The 22,768-nt window shown below is 40.6% G+C and overlaps 1 protein-coding gene across 4 annotated transcripts in view; it reads right to left on the minus strand.

The window, feature by feature from the left end:
• Positions 1-944: 944 nt before the first annotated feature.
• The window catches only part of vps11 (VPS11 core subunit of CORVET and HOPS complexes), a 46,995-nt gene continuing 25,171 nt past the window's right edge, over positions 945-22,768 (minus strand). For 2 of the 4 annotated variants that reach the window (XM_078930297.1, XM_078930296.1), the window contains 4 exons: positions 21,160-21,362; positions 19,469-19,640; positions 4,713-4,935; positions 953-1,500 (listed from right to left, as the gene is read on the minus strand). In XM_078930297.1, coding sequence (XP_078786423.1) covers positions 1,336-1,500; positions 4,713-4,935; positions 19,469-19,640; positions 21,160-21,362 — 763 coding nt within the window. In that variant the 3' untranslated portion in view covers positions 953-1,335. 4 annotated transcript variants of the gene reach the window in all.

Consider the following 22,768-nt stretch of genomic DNA (forward strand, 5'->3'; position numbering starts at 1 on the left):
TTTAGTTTTGTCCACGTTGATCTGGAGGTTATGGGATGTACACCACAGTGCTAGCTGCTCCACCTCCATTCTGTAAGCAGACTCGTTATTGTCGTTTATGAGACCGATCACTGTTGAGTCGTCTGCAAATTTGACAATTTGGTTGGTGTTGTATCGAGCTGCACAGTCATGCGTGAGCAGACTGAACAGCAGTGGGCTCAGGATGCACCCCTGTGGTGTGCCCGTGCTCACTGAGATGCAAATAAGGCTAAACCACCAGAGGAAAGTTTATTTTATCCTGGCTTTTCTCCTTGGGCATTTTTCATCTCTTTATTTAATTTGAGTCCCCTTTTTTCATCTTCCATCTTGAAGGTTGCCATCTATAATGACAGTCATTTGCTATTGTGTGCTGATTAGCACCTTGTGTTAATAGAGCAGGAGGTGTGGGTAGGACCTCCGGAGAAGGTTCTCACTTATGTGGGTGTATCCTGAACAAAACACTGTTGACAGAATGTCCACCAGAAGATCCCTGGGATTTTTTGAATCCCGTCACAGAGTCACACGCACAAAGACAAACTGCTTTATGTTAGAGTGTGGAGCATAAATGGTTGTTGGAATGTAAAATTGTGCCATCAATCACCCACACATTTGTATTTCTTGATGTTGACAAAATTACATTTCTAATAACTGCATAGATTTTAATGTTATGGTTGTTTTTTTTCTTAATGCTCGTACATTTAGTTGTATTCTGCTGTGCTCCTGTTCAAAATGGACTACCCAAACTATGCTTAGTACGTAAAACTAATTGCTGTGTATCACTCATTGTATGTGTGGCAAAGTGTAGCAGCCTTGAAATGGGTATTATTTCAAGTGCATAAAGCCATGAAGATAGGCACATTTTATTTGTTCAATTACTATACCAACTGCTCCGAGGCAAGTAAAAGAAAGTGTGTGTAAGGAAACAATATACCAATGCCAACTCTTCATTTTTTATTTTACACGGAATGATACGTTATTATTCTTCCTTAAAGATGGCAGACAACAATACATTTTTTTCTTTTATAATCCCCATTTAAAGGAAACCAAAAAATAAGCATGGCTCTTACCTGTTTTTTTTTTGTTTTTTTTACTGTGATTTAGTGGGGTTATAAAACACACAACTGTCATAATGTCTAGTAATTAACACTATCAAGTTCAACACAGTTGAGCAAAAATGTCCACCAAAAGCACCAAAAGAAGCTTCAGCATTTGACATGATATTAAATGGCATCTTTGGGGTAAAATACATTAGACACTTCCTGAATAGGACAGGAAAACTTCAGCTTCCGACATGAACAATCTCATAAATGGAGATTTCTAATTATTTTTCTTGGTATGGATGAGAAGATCTCTCTGCAGGTCAACTTCTAGACTTCCAACAGTCTTGCTACCAGGGGGGTCAGTGACCAGAGTCAGCTTGTTAAACACTCCTCGACCAAAATAGTCTGCGACGACTGAGAAACCGTCATTAGAGATGCGCAACTAAAAAAAAAAAAAAAAAAAAAAACAAATTAGTTTACATATCAGTTATGTGATCAAAGAAAACAACATCTCAAAGCTTAACAATTATACACTAGACAACTGGGCTTCCTTATAAATATTGAAAAAATCTGATACTTATTTTTACTTTTTCTGAACAGACATTTTGTTGTCTCATTGTATGCAATGAAACAACCAAAGTAGTACTAAAATGGTTTGGGACAAACACAACCCCACTGGGATCAATAAAGCCTTATCTTATCCTGTAGATTAATAAAATGCCAATAAGTATTGTTAACGTTGGTAATTATTTAACCACAATGCCAAAGTTTCAGATTAATCTTGAAATTTATAGTAAAATTGTTTTATTCACTGCCTCACTCCCGTAGTTCACTAAAAATCTGAAAACCCACCTCTTCAGACAAGCATACCCACCCTAATCCATTTTATGATTCTATTGTTTTGTTTGTTTTTATCTAATGTGTCTTTCTTTTAATTGTATTGTATTATTTTCTATCTGTAAGGCGACTTTGGGTGTCTAGAAAGGCGCCATATAAATAAAATTCATTATTATTATTAATAATAATAATATTAAAATATTATTTATTATTATTATTATTAATAAATTATTATTATTAATAATAATAATGAAGACAATAATAATAATAATAATAATAATAATAATTTTAACACCTGTCTGGGGACTACAGATGAAAAATAGCCTTTGGGCTAATTCTGGCACATTGCAGCCATGCTTTTAATGTGCACTGTCCCTGTTAAATAAATGAATAATAAATAAACGAATAAATAAATAAATAATAATGGATTGGATTTATCTGCGCTTTTCAAGTCACTCAAAGCGCTTACAGTGTGTCCATTATTCATTCATTCTTGGTGATGTAACTACTGTTGTAGCCACAGCTGTCCTGGGGCAGACTGACAGAGGCGTGGCTGCCAGTTTGCGCCTCTGACCATCACCGGGACAATCATACAAATGCACACGCCAGTGGAGCCACACTGGAGTCACCGAGGGTGAAGTGTCTTGCCCAAGGACACAACGACAGATGGCTGGAGGGAGTGGTGATCGAACCGCCGCCCTATTATTATTTATTATTATTATTATTAATGCTTTGAACAAATGGAAAAAGCCCATTCCTGTTCACACTGAAAACAGCAAGACTGTTTTTTTGGATGCCACATTAGGCCAAGACTCATACCATTATGTGGGTAAAAGGGGGGTTCTCATAAGACAGCGAGTGTAGTGGTTTATGCCAGGTGCACAGATGAGAAGTTGGATTTCAAAGCAAGTGTGACGATCATCTTAAACAACAGACGTGAGAGTAAAGGCTCCTTGTTATCTGTAGCCTTCTTGTTATCTACAGTGGTAGACAAAATAGTTGATCCCCCTCAGTTAAAGAAAGTCCACGATGCTCACTGAAATGACTTGAAACGTTCAAAAGTAACAATAAATTAAAATGTATTGAAATTTAAATCATCAAATTCAGCCATTACTTTTGAGTTGTTGATTAACAGAATTATTTAAAAAACAACAACAATGAAATAGGGCTGGACATAAATGATGGTACCTCCATAAAACTGAGAACTAATTGTCCAGGGGGTCATGATGAACTCAGGTATGTCCTTTGATTGATATCACAGCTGTTTTCAAACCCATAATCAGTCAGTCTGCCTATTTAAAGGGAGACAAATAGTCACATTGCTGTTTGGTGGAAAGGTATGGACCACCCTGAACATGGACAACAGAAAGCCAAGGAGAGAATTGTCCCAGGATATTAGAAACACAATTATAGACAAACATGGTAAAGCTAAAGGCTATAAAACCATCTCTAAGCAGGTTGGAGTTCCTGTGACCACAGTGGCACATATTCAGAAGTTTAAGACCCACGGGACAGTAGCCAACCTCCCTGGACGATGGAAGAGGAAAATTGATGACAAACTGATGAGACGGATAGTTGGAACTGTATCCAAAGAGCCCAGAACAACCTCCAAAGACATTAAAGGTGAACTCCTAGATCAAGGTACATCAGTGTCAGATCGCACCATTCCTCGTTGTTTGAGCCAGAGTGGACTTCATGGGAGACGACCAAGGAGGACACCACTGTTGAAAGGAAATCAGAAAAAAGCCAAGGAGGACACCACTGTTGAATGGAAATCATGAAAAAGCCAAGGAGGACACCACTGTTGAATGGAAATCATGAAAAAGCCAAGGAGGACACCACTGTTGAATGGAAATCATGAAAAAGCCAAGGAGGACACCACTGTTGAATGGAAATCATGAAAAAGCCAAGGAGGACACCACTGTTGAATGGAAATCATGAAAAAGCCAAGGAGGACACCACTGTTGAATGGAGATCATGAAAAAGCCAAGGAGGACGCCACTGTTGAATGGAAATCACGAAAAAGCCAGACTGGAATTTGCAAAAATGCATGTTGACAAGCCACAAAGCTTCTGGGAAAATGTCCTTTGGACGGATGAGACAAAACTGGAGCTTTTTGGTAAGGCACATCAGCTCACTGTTCGTAAACTCAAAAATGAAGCATCCAACCAAAAGAACACTGTCCCTACTGTGAAACATGGAGGGGGCTCAGTTCTGTTTTGGGGCTGCTTTGCTGCATCTGCCACAGGGGGTCTTGAAGTTGTGCAAGTTAAGATGAAATCTCCAGATTATCAAGACATTCTAGGTAGAAATGTGCTGCCTAGTGTCAGAAAGCTTGGTCTCAGTCGCAGGTCATGGGTCTTCCAACAGGACAAAGATCCAAAACACACAGCCAAAAATCCCCAAGAATGGCTCAGAGAAAAGCGTTGGACTATTCTGAAGTGGCCTTCTATGAGCCCAGATCTGAATCCCATTGAACATCAGTGGAAGGAGCTGAAACATGCCATTTGGAGAAGACACCCGTCAAACCTGAGACAACTGGAGCAGTTTGCTCATCATTTTTGTCCAGCCCTATTTCATTAGTTTGTTTTTTTAAATAATTCTGTTTATCAAAAACTCAAAAGTAATGACTGATTTTGATGATTTAATTTTCAATAAAGTTTAATTTATTGTTACTTTTGAACGTTTCAAGTCATTTCAGTGAGCATTGTGGACTTTCTTTCTTTAACTGAGGGGTACCAACTATTTTCTCAACCACTGTATATGAACAAAGATAGAGCTAATAATGATAGGCTGGCTCAATAATTTAGGTTTTACCTGTCGGTTGAAGTGGTCATGAAGATCACGCTTCTGGTCCTGAGAACGCAACATGTCCATGACTTTTCGGTTCTCTGGAGTGCAGGTTGGACATTCTGCCTCACTCTCTGCATAGCTCTCAAAGCAATGTTGGTGAAAAGAGTGACTGCACAGGAAATGAACAGAAGGTAGCTCCAAAGGGCTGTTGCACATGTTGCACTTGGTCTTCTGGAATATCTTTGCACTGTGGAAACATTTATATGAATTTCTTAAAATGTAGTAGTTTATGCACTCTGTATTAAAAGAACCTGCTTATACCCATTTGATTCAAATTGAATGTGCATCTTTTGCTTAAACATCCAATCCAAAATGAAAATGGTCTTTGTAACACGTTCTTGTAGCATTTCTTTCCCGATGGAAGACATAAATAAAATAATTTAAGATTAAAACTGTGTTTCCGAGTATTTCTTTGATCAAATTGTGATGGATCAGGAGCAGATAAAAACCTACGGTTTGTAAAAAGCTCAGATTTGTGAAGCAGCAACTGCCACAGGCAGGCCAAAAATCTCTCTGCTCTGCTGCATTCTGATCTTCCACTTGAAGACAAATGGATCCATGTACGTATTTGTTTTCCCCATCTTAGCTGGTATTTGGCTCTAAACTGTATGGCTGCAAAGCCCCAATATAGTTCGCCATTTTGTTGCTACACTAATGTTAGCTTGGGGTAGTGAGGGGCTGTAAGCTAGCGGGAGAGTCTAAACAAAGGGATGATGGGATATTATGAGGTGCCATGTAGGACATTATTCAGAATTAGCATTCATAAACACGTATGAAATCTCACACACACACTAGTGAAATCTCTCACATACACATGTGAAAATCCTCACATACACATGTGAAAATCTCTGACATACACATGTGAAAATCTCTGACATACACATGTGAAAATCTCTGACATACACATGTGAAAATCTCTCACATACACATGTGAAAATCTCTCACATACACATGTGAAAATCTCTCACATACACATGTGAAAATCCTCACATACACATGTGAAAATCCTCACATACACATGTGAAAATCTCTCACATACACATCTCAAAATCTCTCACATACACATGTGAAAATCCTCACATACACATGTGAAAATCCTCACATACACATGTGAAAATCTCTCACATACACATGTGAAAATCACTCACATACACATTTGATTTGATTTGATTTGAAATGGTTTATTTCAAGCAATCAAATAGAAATAATACACAAAAGCAATATAATCATCAGTTATACATTCATACAGTAACTAATCAAACTTAGGATAATTAGACATAATTAATAAATATTGCTTGAAAGGGAGTGGAAGGAAGCGAACTTATATAATCCCACCCCGTTATACTATAACCATTTTATTACATGATTTATCAATATCCGGTTCCTAGGTTTTATCAGACAGAATTAACAATCATAAGGTATCAATAAAGCACATGCTAAAGATGAATTACTTAAGTACTACGTCAAAAATAACTATTTTAGAAATCAACATGGCAAATGCAGCATCTGAAATATATGCAAATTATGTTACTTTTAAAAGTGATTCATATGCTTTAAAACATAATACTATATCAGTAAAATAGACACAACACTGTTACAGGAATTTTCATAGCAAAATTTCATCAAGTATCAAAAGTTAAAAACATGTGCAAAATTATGCTACATTAGGAAAGATTTTTGAATCAATTTATCAATTTTAGGAGCTAGTGAAGTAATATCATCAAAAGTCAACCAATTTAACAATTTTCAAAAGTGATTAATCATTTGTTTTACTCTTTTTATATTTTTTTTGTATTTTTATTTTATGTTTTTATATAATCAAGTAATGCTGTAGGGGAAAAATAAAAAGGGTCCATAAACTGTCGAATTGTCCAAGGTTGGCATTTCTTCTTTTACTGATAACAGCCGATTTTTTTGGTTTAAACAGTTAATAGTTTTCTTCCATGTTATGTCTGCAGACATTAGATTCAGGTCCATATCCTTCTTCAGCTGATATCAGCTGCGGTGAAAGTTGAGGTCAAGTTGTCTGCAGGTCAGAACTCTGCTGTTATTCAGGTGACGTCAGACATACAGAGAAAGTGATGATTCCAGGTGTCATATTTCTTGAAATTATTTGGCTCTTTGATTTATTACTCCACGTTGTTTCAGACAACCGTAATCAAGCACTTCTCAAAGTCCTTCATGGTGTTCACGACCAGAACCTTGGCCCGGTCCTCTGGACCGAGTGGTTTGACGTAAATCCTGCAGCCTTTAACCCAAGTGTTCTCAATCTGCTTACGCTTCCTGAGAAGCCGTGCATGTTTTGAGATTTCAGCATTCCTTCTGATCAGATGGTCGTTCAGATAAACAGCAGATCCTCTGAGATTTTTGCGTTGATTCATCAGAGCTAGCTTGTGTTTATGATTCACAAACCTGATGAGGATCGCTGGTTTATCCGTCTCCTTTCTCCTGGGGAGCAGGTGGCAGGTCTCGATGGTATTGAGATCCAGGGAAATCCCTTTAGATGTGAGAAATGAATGTATTTGCTGTTCCAGCGACGCTGCACCCATCTCCGTATTAGAACTGCTAGCTACGCTAGCGCTAACATTAGCAGTACTAGCTCCAGCTGCATTCAGCTTCGCTCGAGACTTGATTGGTACTCCAGTGAAAATGACATTATTCATCCTTACTTGCTGTTCCACATCGTCCAGTCTTTTCTCCAGAATCTCGACCCGGTTTTCTCGCTGCTCGTTTTGAGCCCGAAATCTTCGGAACTCTTCCATCATATCCCAGAGTGGTGTTAGCTTAGCAGACACTTGATCCATAAAACTTTTCAGCGTTTCTTGAATAATGTCAAGAGACTTTTTGAGCTCTTCGTATTCCTGGGGTTTCTTCGGGGGCATGGTCAGCTCTCTTTTTTGGAGAAAAATCAACTTTTTAAGTAATTTGAAGATAGTTGTATTCGCAGAGAGGCACGCCACGCGTCCTGCTGTATAACCCGGAACCGCCAGTTCATGTGAAAATCTCTCACATACACATGTGAAAATCTCTCACATACACATGTGAAAATCTCTCACATACACATGTGAAAATCTCTCACATACACATGTGAAAATCTCTCACATACACATGTGAAAATCCTCACATACACATGTGAAAATCTCTCACATACACATGTGAAAATCCTCACATACACATGTGAAAATCCCTCACATACACATGTGAAAATCTCTCACATACACGTGAAAATCTCTCACATACACATGTGAAAATCTCTCACATACACATGTGAAAATCTTTCACATACACAGGTGAAAATCCTCACATACACATGTGAAAATCTCTCACATACACATGTGAAAATCTCTCACATACACATGTGAAAATCACTCACATACACATGTGAAAATCTCTCACACATGTGAAAATCTCTCACATACACATGTGAAAATCCTCACATACAAATGTGAAAATCTCTCATACACATGTGAAAATCCTCACATACACGTGAAAATCTCTCACATACACATGTGAAAATCCTCACATACACATGTGAAAATCACTCACATACACATGTGAAAATCTCTCAAATACACATGTGAAAATCTCTCACATACACATGTGAAAATCCTCACATACACATGCGAAAATCTCTCACATACACATCTCAAAATCTCTCACATACACATGTGAAATATCTGACATACACGTGAAAATCTCTCACATACACATGTGAAAATCCTCACAGACACATGTGAAAATCCTCACATACACATGTGAAAATCTCTCACATACACGTGTGAAAATCCTCACATACACATGTGAAAATCACTCACATACACATGTGAAAATCTCTCAAATACACATGTGAAAATCCTCACATATACATACGAAAATCTCTCACATACACATCTCAAAATCTCTCACATACACATGTGAAATATCTGACATACACGTGAAAATCTCTCACATACACATGTGAAAATCTCTCGCATACACGTGAAAATCCTCACATACATATCTCAAAATTTCTCACATACACATGTGAAAATCCTCACATGCACATGTGAAAATCTCTCCCATACACATGTGAAAATCTCTCCCATACACATGTGAAAGTCCTCACATACACATGTGAAAGTCCTCACATACACATGTGAAAATCCTCACATACACATGTGAAAATCCTCACATACACATGTGAAAATCTCTCACATACACATGTGAAAATCTCTCACATACACATCTCAAAATCTCTCACATACACATGTGAAATATCTGACATACACATGTGAAAATCCTCACATACACATGTGAAAATCCTCACATACACATGTGAAAATCTCTCACATACACATGTGAAAATCACTCACATACACATATGAAAATCCTCACATACATATGTGAAAATCTCTCACATACACATGTGAAAATCCTCACATACACATGTGAAAATCTCTCACATACACATGTGAAAGTCTCTCACATACACATGTGAAAATCCTCACATACACATGTGAAAATCGCTCACATACACATGTGAAAATCCTCACACACATCTCAAAATCTCTCACATACACATGTGAAAATCCTCACATACACATGTGAAAATCCTCACATACACATGTGAAAATCTCTCACATACACATGTGAAAATCTATCACATACACATCTCAAAATCTCTCACATACACATGTGAAATATCTGACATACACATATGAAAATCCTCACATACACGTGAAAATCCTCACATACACATTTGAAAATCTCTCACATACACATGTGAAAATCACTCACATACACATGTGAAAATCCTCACACATATCTCAAAATCTCTCACATACACATGTGTAAATCTCTCACATACACATGTGAAAATCACTCACATATACATGTGAAAATCTCTCACACGTGAAAATCCCTCACATACACATGTGAAAATCCTCACATACAAATGTGAAAATCTCTCACATACACATGTGAAAATCCTCATATACACATGTGAAAATCTCTCACATACACATGTGAAAATCTCTCACATACACATGTGAAAATCCTCACATACACATGCGAAAATCTCTCACATACACATCTCAAAATCTCTCACATACACATGTGAAATATCTGACATACACGTGAAAATCTCTCACATACACATGTGAAAATCTCTCGCATACACATGTGAAAATCCTCACATACATATCTCAAAATCTCTCACATACACATGTGTAAATCTCTCACATACACATGTGAAAATCACTCACATACACATGTGAAAATCTCTCACACATGTGAAAATCCTCACAGACACATGTGAAAATCCTCACATACACATGTGAAAATCTCTCACATACACATGTGAAAATCCTCACATACACGTGAAAATCACTCACATACACATGTGAAAATCTCTCACATACACATGTGAAAATCTCTCACATACACATGTGAAAATCCTCACAGACACATGTGAAAATCTTCACATACACATGTGAAAATCTCTCGCATACACATGTGAAAATCCTCACATACATATCTCAAAATCTCTCACATACACATGTGAAAGTCTCTCACATACACATGTGAAAATCCTCACATACACATGTGAAAATCGCTCACATACACATGTGAAAATCCTCACATACATATCTCAAAATCTCTCACATACACATGTGAAAATCCTCACATACACATGTGAAAATCCTCACATACACATGTGAAAATCTCTCACATACACATGTGAAAATCTCTCACATACACATCTCAAAATCTCTCACATACACAAGTGAAATATCTGACATACACATATGAAAATCCTCACATACACGTGAAAATCCTCACATACACATGTGAAAATCTCTCACATACACATGTGAAAATCACTCACATACACATGTGAAAATCCTCACACATATCTCAAAATCTCTCACATACACATGTGTAAATCTCTCACATACACATGTGAAAATCACTCACATACACATGTGAAAATCTCTCACACACACATGTGAAAATCCTCACATACAAATGTGAAAATCTCTCACATACACATGTGAAAATCCTCACATACACATGTGAAAATCTCTCACATACACATGTGAAAATCTCTCACATACACATGTGAAAATCCTCACATACACATGCGAAAATCTCTCACATACACATCTCAAAATCTCTCACATACACGTGAAATATCTGACATACACGTGAAAATCTCTCACATACACATGTGAAAATCTCTCGCATACACATGTGAAAATCCTCACATACATATCTCAAAATCTCTGACATACACATGTGAAAATCCTCACAGACACATGTGAAAATCCTCACATACACATGTGAAAATCTCTCACATACACATGTGAAAATCCTCACATACACATGTGAAAATCACTCACATACACATGTGAAAATCTCTCACATACACATGTGAAAATCTCTCACATACACATGTGAAAATCCTCACAGACACATGTGAAAATCTTCACATACACATGTGAAAATCTCTCGCATACACATGTGAAAATCCTCACATACATATCTCAAAATCTCTCACATACACATGTGAAAATCTTTCACATACACATGTGAAAATCTCTCACATACACATGTGAAAATCTCTCACATACACATGTGAAAATCCTCACAGACACATGTGAAAATCCTCATACACATGTGAAAATCTCTCACATACACATGTGAAAATCTCTCACATACACATGTGAAAATCTCTCACATACACATGTGAAATCCTCACATACACATGTGAAAATCTCTCACATACACATGTGAAAATCACTCACATACACATGTGAAAATCTCTCACATACACATGTGAAAATCTCTCACATACACATGTGAAATCCTCACATACACATGTGAAAATATCTCACATACACATGTGAAATCCTCACATACACATGTGAAAATCTCTCACACATGTGAAAATCTCTCACATACACATGTGAAAATCCTCACATACAAATGTGAAAATCTCTCACATACACATGTGAAAATCCTCACATGCACATGTGAAAATCTCTCACATACACATGTGAAAATCTCTCACATACACATGTGAAAATCCTCACATACACATGCGAAAATCTCTCACATACACATCTCAAAATCTCTCACATACACGTGAAATATCTGACATACACGTGAAAATCTCTCACATACACATGTGAAAATCTCTCGCATACACATGTGAAAATCCTCACATACATATCTCAAAATCTCTGACATACACATGTGAAAATCCTCACAGACACATGTGAAAATCCTCACATACACATGTGAAAATCTCTCACATACACATGTGAAAATCCTCACATACACATGTGAAAATCACTCACATACACATGTGAAAATCTCTCACATACACATGTGAAAATCTCTCACATACACATGTGAAAATCCTCACAGACACATGTGAAAATCTTCACATACACATGTGAAAATCTCTCGCATACACATGTGAAAATCCTCACATACATATCTCAAAATCTCTCACATACACATGTGAAAATCTTTCACATACACATGTGAAAATCTCTCACATACACATGTGAAAATCTCTCACATACACATGTGAAAATCCTCACAGACACATGTGAAAATCCTCATACACATGTGAAAATCTCTCACATACACATGTGAAAATCTCTCACATACACATGTGAAAATCTCTCACATACACATGTGAAATCCTCACATACACATGTGAAAATCTCTCACATACACATGTGAAAATCACTCACATACACATGTGAAAATCTCTCACATACACATGTGAAAATCTCTCACATACACATGTGAAATCCTCACATACACATGTGAAAATATCTCACATACACATGTGAAATCCTCACATACACATGTGAAAATCTCTCACACATGTGAAAATCTCTCACATACACATGTGAAAATCCTCACATACAAATGTGAAAATCTCTCACATACACATGTGAAAATCCTCACATGCACATGTGAAAATCTCTCACATACACATGTGAAAATCTCTCACATACACATGTGAAAATCCTCACATACACATGCGAAAATCTCTCACATACACATCTCAAAATCTCTCACATACACGTGAAATATCTGACATACACGTGAAAATCTCTCACATACACATGTGAAAATCTCTCGCATACACATGTGAAAATCCTCACATACATATCTCAAAATCTCTGACATACACATGTGAAAATCCTCACAGACACATGTGAAAATCCTCACATACACATGTGAAAATCTCTCACATACACATGTGAAAATCCTCACATACACATGTGAAAATCACTCACATACACATGTGAAAATCTCTCACATACACATGTGAAAATCTCTCACATACACATGTGAAAATCCTCACAGACACATGTGAAAATCTTCACATACACATGTGAAAATCTCTCGCATACACATGTGAAAATCCTCACATACATATCTCAAAATCTCTCACATACACATGTGAAAATCTTTCACATACACATGTGAAAATCCTCACATACACATGTGAAAATCTCTCACATACACATGTGAAAATCTCTCACATACACATGTGAAAATCCTCACAGACACATGTGAAAATCCTCATACACATGTGAAAATCTCTCACATACACATGTGAAAATCTCTCACATACACATGTGAAAATCTCTCACATACACATGTGAAATCCTCACATACACATGTGAAAATCTCTCACATACACATGTGAAAATCACTCACATACACATGTGAAAATCTCTCACATACACATGTGAAAATCTCTCACATACACATGTGAAATCCTCACATACACATGTGAAAATATCTCACATACACATGTGAAATCCTCACATACACATGTGAAAATCTCTCACATACACATGTGAAAATCACTCACATACACATGTGAAAATCTCTCACATACACATGTGAAAATCTCTCACATACACATGTGAAAATCTCTCACATACACATGTGAAAATCCTCACATACACATGTGAAAATCCTCACATACATATCTCAAAATCTCTCACATACACATGTGAAAATCCTCACAGACACATGTGAAAATCCTCACATACACATGTGGAAATCTCTCACATACACATGTGAAAATCCTCACATACACATGTGAAAATCTCTCGCATACACATGTGAAAATCCTCACATACATATCTCAAAATCTCTCACATACACATTTGAAAATCCTCACATACACATGTGAAAATCTTCACAGACACGTGAAAATCCTCACATACACATGTGAAAATCTCTCACATACACATGTGAAAATCCTCACAGACACATGTGAAAATTTCTCACATACACATGTGAAAATCCTCACAGACACATGTGAAAATCCTCACATACATATCTCAAAATCTCTCACATACACATGTGAAAATCTCTCACATACACATGTGAAAATCTTCACAGACACATGTGAAAATCTCTCACATACACATGTGAAAATCCTCACATACACATGTGAAAATCTCTCACATACACATGTGAAAATCTCTCACATACACATGTGAAAATCCTCTCACACATATTACTGAAAATTTCGAGAGAAACGGAAGGCATTTGAGTAGAAACGGAAGTTATCTGATTATCGCAAAATTCAACGGCAGTCAAAAGCGTTGCTATGGTGATGTGTATGGGCAGCCTAAAACAATTCGGACCAAAGTAACAACTTTAAACTATGATAGACTGGCTAAGGCAGAGACTACATCCCCGCAACCTAATTATTAAATATATTTTCAATGTGATTTCATACGTGTTTATGAATGCTAATTCTGAATAATGTCCTACACGGCACCTCAAAAATATCAGCATTGTGTAACTTCCACAACAACAGTCAAGCACAAGCCAGAGGCAAATTTCTGATGAACTCCTGCTGCTCTGCAGAAGATATGTCTTAAAAACAACCCCGTCTTTTTACATTTTGGCTAAAAACTGTATAACGATAATAAAATGACCACTGGGAACAATTGTACAATAAATTTTTGGCAATGAAGTAACATAACATGACCACCAACCTAATCAAAATTTTGCAGTGAAAAAGGTGCTTTACTTTTTTATAAGTGCAGTGGATGTCTAATTTAATACATGCCAGTGTTTTACTGGGTACGGTAGTCAGTCACCAATTGTGTAAATTCAATTCAATTCAACTTTATTTGTATAGCCCAAATTCACAACAGTCGTCTCAATGGGCTTCGTATATCACGTAATGTCACTCTTAAAAGATAAGAGAAGCCTGTAATTTCCATCACAGGTTTACTTCAATTATGAGACAAAATGTGAAGAAAAAAATCAAGATAATCACATTGTCTGATTTTTCTTTTTTTTTTTTTTTTTTTTTTTTTTTTTTTTTTTTTTTTTTTTTTTTTTTTTTTAACTTGTCCTGTCCAACAGCTGGGCAGACAGATGAGAGCTGAGGGCCTCTTGTGTTGGACAGATTTTACTTTAACAAGAGGGGTTATTAATCTTCAGACAAACCAAAGGTATGTCTGGATAAACCCCTTTTGTAATTGAGGCCAGACTTTATTAATTTCAATCATGTCTGAAAATCTTTGGTGTTGGACCGGACGGAAAAGGAAAGAGGGGAAGAAGAGAGAGGGACGATAGAGAGAGGGGGGGTAGGGGGTGATAATAGGAGGGGAAGGGGGATAAGACCATGAAGCAGCATAAAGCAACAAGTTTACTGGTTGTTAATCATTATGGTAACGTTCAAATGTAGTACAATAAGGGCGGAGCCTGTCCACACACACACTCAAATGTTATAAACACACCTGCTAGCTGCAAAAAATGTCCACCTGTCGACATATATACAAAACAGATAGTGTTCACACGCATACTTATGCCTTAAAACCAACTAGTGTGAAATATTTCAGTCATTCAGTCATGCAAACTGTAAGTGCAAAGGTGAGCTAACACCTGTGCTCAGGTGAGTGTTTATGTTCTTCTAAAATGGATGGTGGAACGTGGAAAGAAGGAGGGAGAGTGCCCAGCCATCCCCACCCCAAGACCCCCACCGCAGCAGCAGCGGCAGCCGGAATCCCCCCAACGCCACACGGGAACCGGCAGGGAACAACCGCCGCCCGGGCGACCAAGCCCGCCACCCAGGCCAGGGCCAGCAGGACCGCCGCAAGGCCCCCAGAGCCAGAGAGCAGGGAAGCACGGAGGGAGAGAGAGCGCCGCCCCAGCCCAACCAGGAGAGCAGCCCCCCCGCCGCGCCGGGAGAACCCAACGCAGGGCCCCACCGGAGACGGACGCCCACAGCCCCAGACGGGCACCCCACCACCACCCAGGAGTTCCGGGCATCCCCCCGCCCCAACCCCAGGTACGAGCCAGGACCCCCCAAGGGAGACCCGCTCCGCGCTCCAGGCAGCCATCCGCCCGGCCCGCGGCCGGTCCAGGGAGGAGCGGGGCAGGGGCCCGCCGCCCCCGCCCAAGAGGGGGGGAACCCCGGGGAAAAAAAAGAGGGCCCACAAGGGGTGTTGTAAATATGGCCCGACCAGGCTCGGCCACAGTTGGAAATATGGCGGGGCCCAGCGCCCAGGAGCAAGGACCAGAACCCACCCCCCAGGGACACGAACACTCCCGGCTCAGATGTAATGTGAACCCCCCCGCCGCGCGGAGAGAGCACCGCCGGGCACAGGAAGCCGGCACCCCGGGGACACGGCCGCCGTTGCAAAGGGGCCCGTACCCCCCACCAGGGAAGAGGCAGGGGACAGATGGTCCTAGGTCCCACCTTCCTTGCAAAATGTGTGTGCGTGTATGTGTGTTTGAGAGGGTGTGTGTGTGCATGTGTGTGTGTTTATGTTGGAATGTATATATTGAGGGGGGAGGGGTGTGTGTGCTAAGGGGGGTGCAGTTAAAATTGGCGGGTAGGGCACTGAGGGGACATCTCCTGATTACTCACAGTGACGTCCCCTCACCCTCCCCACCAAGGGACCCTAAATGTCTAAGGTGTGGTTAAAATTGGCGGGTAGGGTGCCAGGAGGACATCCGCTGCTTGCTGGCAGTGATGTCCAAGCACCCCCCCTACCAAGGGCCCTACATGTCTAAGGTGCAAATAAAACCGAAAGAGGGGGGGCCCACTCCATACGGCAACCATGGGAGGGGGGCCACTGCCTAGTAAACCCCCCCCCCCAAGGCTCATCGCAGGCTAAGCCCCCCACCCCCTCACCCTATTATGAGGTTATATGAGGAAGGGGGTAAGTTGGGGACAGCTGGTAGACTGTCCCCCGGTGGTCAGACAGCTGCCCCCCCCCCCCCCCCCCCAGCAAGGGGGCCAGGCCCACCCAGCCCAGGGGCCCCACCCCCGGAGGCGCCGACACCCCAGGCCCAGCACCACCCCCCCCCACACAGAGAGAGAGGAGCCAGAAAGCGTCGGCCCCCCCCAGGAGCAAGCCCAGGCCCCCACCCCCAAACGCCGGCCCTGGAAGAGCTCTGGTCAGGCCTCGACGGGACCGAGGCAGCCGACCGGCCGGGGAAACCGCCGATGGCCTCAGTGGAGACCCCGACCCGTCAACCCCCCCTGCCCCGTACCAATAGAGCCCCCCCCCCTCCCCCAGAATGCCCCCCCACAAGGCAGGGCCGACAAGACCCCCCACCCCACCACCCCCCAGACCCCGCAGCCAAAGCGGATGACACCCAGAGCGACCGGGGGCCCCAAGAGGGCTGTCCCGTCCCGCCCCAGAGCCAGGGAAGGGCCGATCCCAGCCCCAGGTGTAGGTGGGAAGCCCATCCAGCGCCGCTGGCCCCCCCCCCGAGCAGCGCCCCCCGCCAACCCCCCCCAGCACAGGCAAAGGGACCACCCCCCCAAGCCAAGCCAGACCACCACCCCACCCCCCCACCACGCACCCCCACACCCAAGCCCAGAGGACCACGCAGCGCCCCAGCCCGCCCAACCCAGGCGCCGGACCCGACCCCCCGACCAACGGAGCCCCCACCACCCCCCGCCAGGCACCGGAGGTAAATGGTTGTAAATGGTTGAAAATAAGTTTTTGGTCTCCTACAAACAAGCAAGATTTCTGTCTCTCACAGACCTGTAGCTTCTTCTGTAGAGGATCCTCTGTCCTCCACCTGTATTAATGACTCCTGTTTGAACTGGTTATCTATATAAAAGACACCTGTCCACAACCTCAAACAGTCACACTCCAAACTCCACTATGGCCAAGACCAAAGATCTGTCTAAGGACACCAGAAACCAAACTGTTGACCTGCACCAGACTGGAAGACTGAATCTGCAACAGGTAAGCAGCTTAGTGTGAAGAAATCAACTGTGGGAGCAAATATTAGGAAATGGAAGACATACAAGACCACTGATTATCTCCCTCCATCTGGGGCTCCCCCCAAGATCTCACCCTGTGACATCAAAATTTTCACAAGAATGGTGAGCAAAAATCCAAGAACCACACGGGGGACCTAGTGAATGACATGCAGAGAGCTGGTGCCAAAGTAACAAAGGCTACCATCAGTGAGACACTACACCACCAGGGACTCAAACCCTGCAGGGCCAGACGTGTCCCCCTGCTAAAGCCAGTACATGTGCAGGCCCGTCTAAAGTCTGCTAGAGAGCATTTGGATGATCCAGAAGAGGATTGGGAGAATGTCCTATGATCAGATGAAATCACAATAGAACATTTTGTTAAGAACTCTACTGGTCGTGTTTGGAGGAGAAAGAATGCTGAGCTGCATCCAAAGATCACCAGACCTACTGTAAAGCATGGGGGTGGAAACATCATGGTTTGGGGCCGTGAAAGGGACCAGGACGACTGATCCGTGTAAAGGAAAGAATGAATGGGGCCATGTAGCGTCACATTCTGAGTGAAAACCTCCTTACATCAGCAAGGGCATTAAAGATGAAACGTCTGGCTGGGTCTTTTAGCATGACAACAATCCCAAACACACGTTGCCCGGGTAACGAAGGAGTGTCTTCATAAGAAGCATTTCAAGGTCCTGGAGTGGCCTAGCTAAATCTTTGGAGGGAGTTGAAAGTCTGTGTTGCCCAGCGACAGCCCCAAAACATCACTGCTCTAGAGGAGATCTGTATGGAGGAATGGACCAAAATACCAGCAACAGTTTGTGAAACCCTTGTGAAGAGTTAAAGAAAACGTTTGACTGCTGTCATCGTCAACAAAGTATATATAGCAAAGTATTGAGTTGAACTTTTGTTGTCGACCAAATACCTATTTCAATCATAATTTACAAATAAATTCTCTAAGAAAAATTAGACATTGTGGACCTTTTTTTCTTCTCATTTTGTCGCATAGTTAAGGTATACCTATGAGGAAAATTACAGACAGGCCTCTCTCATTTGCACAATTGGTGTCTACCTAGAAATCCTTTTTGGTGCACTGTATAGACAGTGTAATGTAGTCTGTCCTGTTGTAGTGATGAAACAGACAGTGTCCTTATTTTCTGATGTGAGAAAAAGCAATTTAGACAGCATTGAGTTTAATAAAAGACTTTCTAAAACTGATTCATCAAGATCAAGCTGGTTTAATGTGCTCTGGTTGAATATTGTCTTGAGCTAAAGGCAGCGGTGTGAGGTGGTCAATTTAGATCTCGTGGTTTCCTTAACAAATAATCAAGCTGTCATGTTTCTTGTCTGGATTGGAATGACAGCATGGCACATTTTAGTGCTCAGCTTTTCTGAGTTCACTACAGTATCTTTGCAGGCTTGCGTGTGTTCCATCTCCTAACCTCCAGACATGACTGACCTTGTTTTGAGCTCCTTTATCTCAGAACGGAGGACAGACGTTTCCTCGCGGTACTGGGAAATCTTTTTGTCATCTGCCTCTATTTGCTGGCTCTCTCTCTTCAGCTTATTGATGAGGTATTCCTTGATTACTGAGAGAGTGGCTGTAGAGTTGTGTGCCAGTGTCTGCACAACTGATGAGACAAAAATGTTAGACACAACCGTTAAAATGAGAAATTCTTACCAAAAAGTTATCAACCAAAGCTGCAAAGTTTTTCAATTTTAGTGACTAGTTATATAAAACTTTTTTTGTAATTACCTCACAAAATTTACTTGTGATTCAAGCTGATTTAATATTTTGGCAGCGATATCCGGCTCAAGATCATCTGAACCAGAAACTACACTGCAATATTTCTAAAAATGTAAAATAACAGCACCAAGTGGGAAATTTCAAAACCTTTTGGAAAAGAAGAAAATGTGTTTTATAATAAAGATAAACCAAGTCCACTTCACTGCTTTTTTACCCACTACTATAATGGAATCAATATAGATGAATGAGAATCTACAACAGACAGAATCAAATAAAAGAAGCTTTCTATGTACTTGCAGGGTGTTTTTAATAGACACACTGCTTCTCTCCTGCACGCAAACACAAAGATGACAAACACTATTTCCAATATACAGGTGTGCGACATAAGCGTGAAGTGTTTCTTAACACATTAATATTTACACCTTTCACAACAAAATTAGACCAAACGCAGTTTTGGTGTGTTTTATTGTTGTTATTCACCAATGTTTAAGGATACTTTCCTAAATATTTGAATGAAAGGTTATGAAGTGATATATCTGCCACAACATTGCAAACAAAACTTTCCAAGTAGCAAATAAAAATGATAAATATTTGCTTCCAAACATTTTTGTTTTGCTTTCTGAAAGGCAGAGGCATCAAGTTTGTTTTTTTACAGCAACAAAAAAAACTTTTTAAAGCAAAGAATACCAGCATCGCATTTAGTATCACCAATTGTTAAATAGTATGTTATATCTTATAGGTTGAGCCAGAGAACCATGTGAAAAATTTTGGCTGAAATTTGCTTTCCCATGATGCTCAAGAAGTTAAAAGAGATAGATGAAAATTCCTATGACAAGTTCTAATTTGTAGCTGGTACTAAAGATGTTTTTTTTTTTCAATTCCAGATGACGGCCTCTTCCCGAGGTCAAAGGTCGACAACACTTCAGAGGTGCTTGTAGGCTCAAGCTGCAGCACCTGAGTGGAATTTCATGACGACCGTTCAGGTAAAAGATTCCTTGTCCCATTTTGTGGGAAAATGTGAAAATCGCCAATTCTCAGATTTTTCCACAAAATGGCCGTCAAGCCATAGGTGCTACGACCATCCCATGATAATATCAACATTTCTTTTGGATATCCCCCACATGTGTGTTTTGGATTTTGGTTTTTGTTTGTAGATTTTTTTCCCCCTGGCTCCATAAGCGATTCATACACAAGCAGTTCATTTTTTTCAATTCCTCAGCCATAATGCCAGTGCCTTTTGAGGGGGGTATGGGTTTGTTCTCCATGCCCAAAATTCATTTTCACTGGGTACAAGGTGAATGCAAATTTTGGTGAGTTCTCTAGCATGTGGTGGGGGTCAAATTTTCGCTCAAAGGCTCAGAAGTCTTTTCATCTGGTAGGAATTAAAACAAAAACTAACTCACCAAGTAATGGAGGCATCAAGTTTTTTTGATCAATGTGGTGTAAGACTTCACTGATAAAAGTCTTGCAGTCCTCTTCCTTCTTGGCAAAGTATCCAAGCGCCTGCTCCCAAAGGCAACCTTCTTGGTCTCCATAATGCTTGCAAACTTCTACTACTTTGCCATACTCCTCATTCTGCATGTGATAGTGCATGATTTGTTGATACCTGTAAAGAAAATGTAAATTACTTCCAACAGTTCTGAAATACAACCAAACTTGAAGACCGACCAGCTCCTTAAAGCTGCGAGCAGCATTGTTTGGCCCCCGCAGCCCGACCCTCCCAATCACTGACCTGACCCTGACCTGACCTTCCTTGCTAAGCAGCCACCAAGCACTACTGTCCTCTGACAAACATAGAAATCTCCCTGATTCCCCCCTGCCCCCCTCATGCCTCTATAAGCCTACAGCTGCATGTGGCAATTGGTTGTTTAAAAAAAAACAACAGTTTTTAAAATTTGCTTTTTGGATCAGATGTCTTTTTTTCTTGTGATTACAGTAAACCTGCGTTCATGAGATGATTTAACCAAAGATTGTTGTTATAATTTAAAATGTAAATTAGTTGCTGAGGGGGCACTATGTAAAAAGGTGCAGGAGGAATTTGAGAATTTTTAATGGTTGAATAAAGTTGACTGCGACAGACTGGCGACCTGTCCAGGGTGTCCTGGCTCCACCCCTAAGTGGCCGGGAAAGGCTCCAGCAGCCCCGACTCCGTAAAAACGGAAGAAGATGAATGAATGAATAAAGTTGATCTTTAAGAAAAAAGAAAGAAAAAAGGTTTTTCTTTTGGTTGTATCTCCATAGCAACCATTTTATGTGTTGGCGCCTGGGGATACCGAACAGATGTCTGTGAGTTTTGGAGGAATGTCAAAAGTAACATTTTGGATTTCCTTAGCAATGGAGAAGATTTACTAATCAGCCCCACATTACTAATATGTTGAAATCCTGTGTTATATCAATTCATTTAACCCGAGCCAGGGATCCATGCATTACATTTTCACAATTTTCTGTTAAGAAATGTGTGAAAAACATGAGCTTGCCACACGCACGCCGTTCAAAATCCACAACTTCTAATTGCAACATTTTCTCCTAATTTGCATCGGGAAGTTAGAAGACAATAGATAAAAATCCCTAGGTCAACTATAAGGGTCTATTCAGACTGGGTAAACTCAGTCCACTTAATTTGTTGCGGATCGAGTCCTGAACCTTGTGTTTGATCGACATTTAGACTGCCAAGCAGTCAAGAAGTCAAGCAGACTTGCCTAATTCGAACCAAAGCTTGTAAACCAAATCTCTTCACTATTGGTTAGGAATTACAAGGGGGGAACAAAGCAACTAGAGGCAGAACTTATGGAAGTCATGGGTGGAACTTATGGGGCGACAGTGGCTCAGGCGGTTGAGCAGGTCATCCAATGATCGAAGGGTTGGCGGTTCGATCCCTGCTCCCACCAGCCAAAACTGTCGTTGTGTCCTTGGGCAAGACTTGCCTCCAGTGTGGCTCCACTGGTGTGTGAATGTGCATGGATGATCCCGGTGATGGTCAGAGGGGCCGTAGCCACGAAATGGCAGCCACGC

The sequence above is a fragment of the Oryzias latipes genome, chromosome 14 (genome assembly GCF_053564925.1).
Source record: "Oryzias latipes strain Hd-rR chromosome 14, Olatipes_Hd-rR_3.1".
Classification (NCBI taxonomy): Eukaryota; Metazoa; Chordata; class Actinopteri; order Beloniformes; family Adrianichthyidae; genus Oryzias; species Oryzias latipes.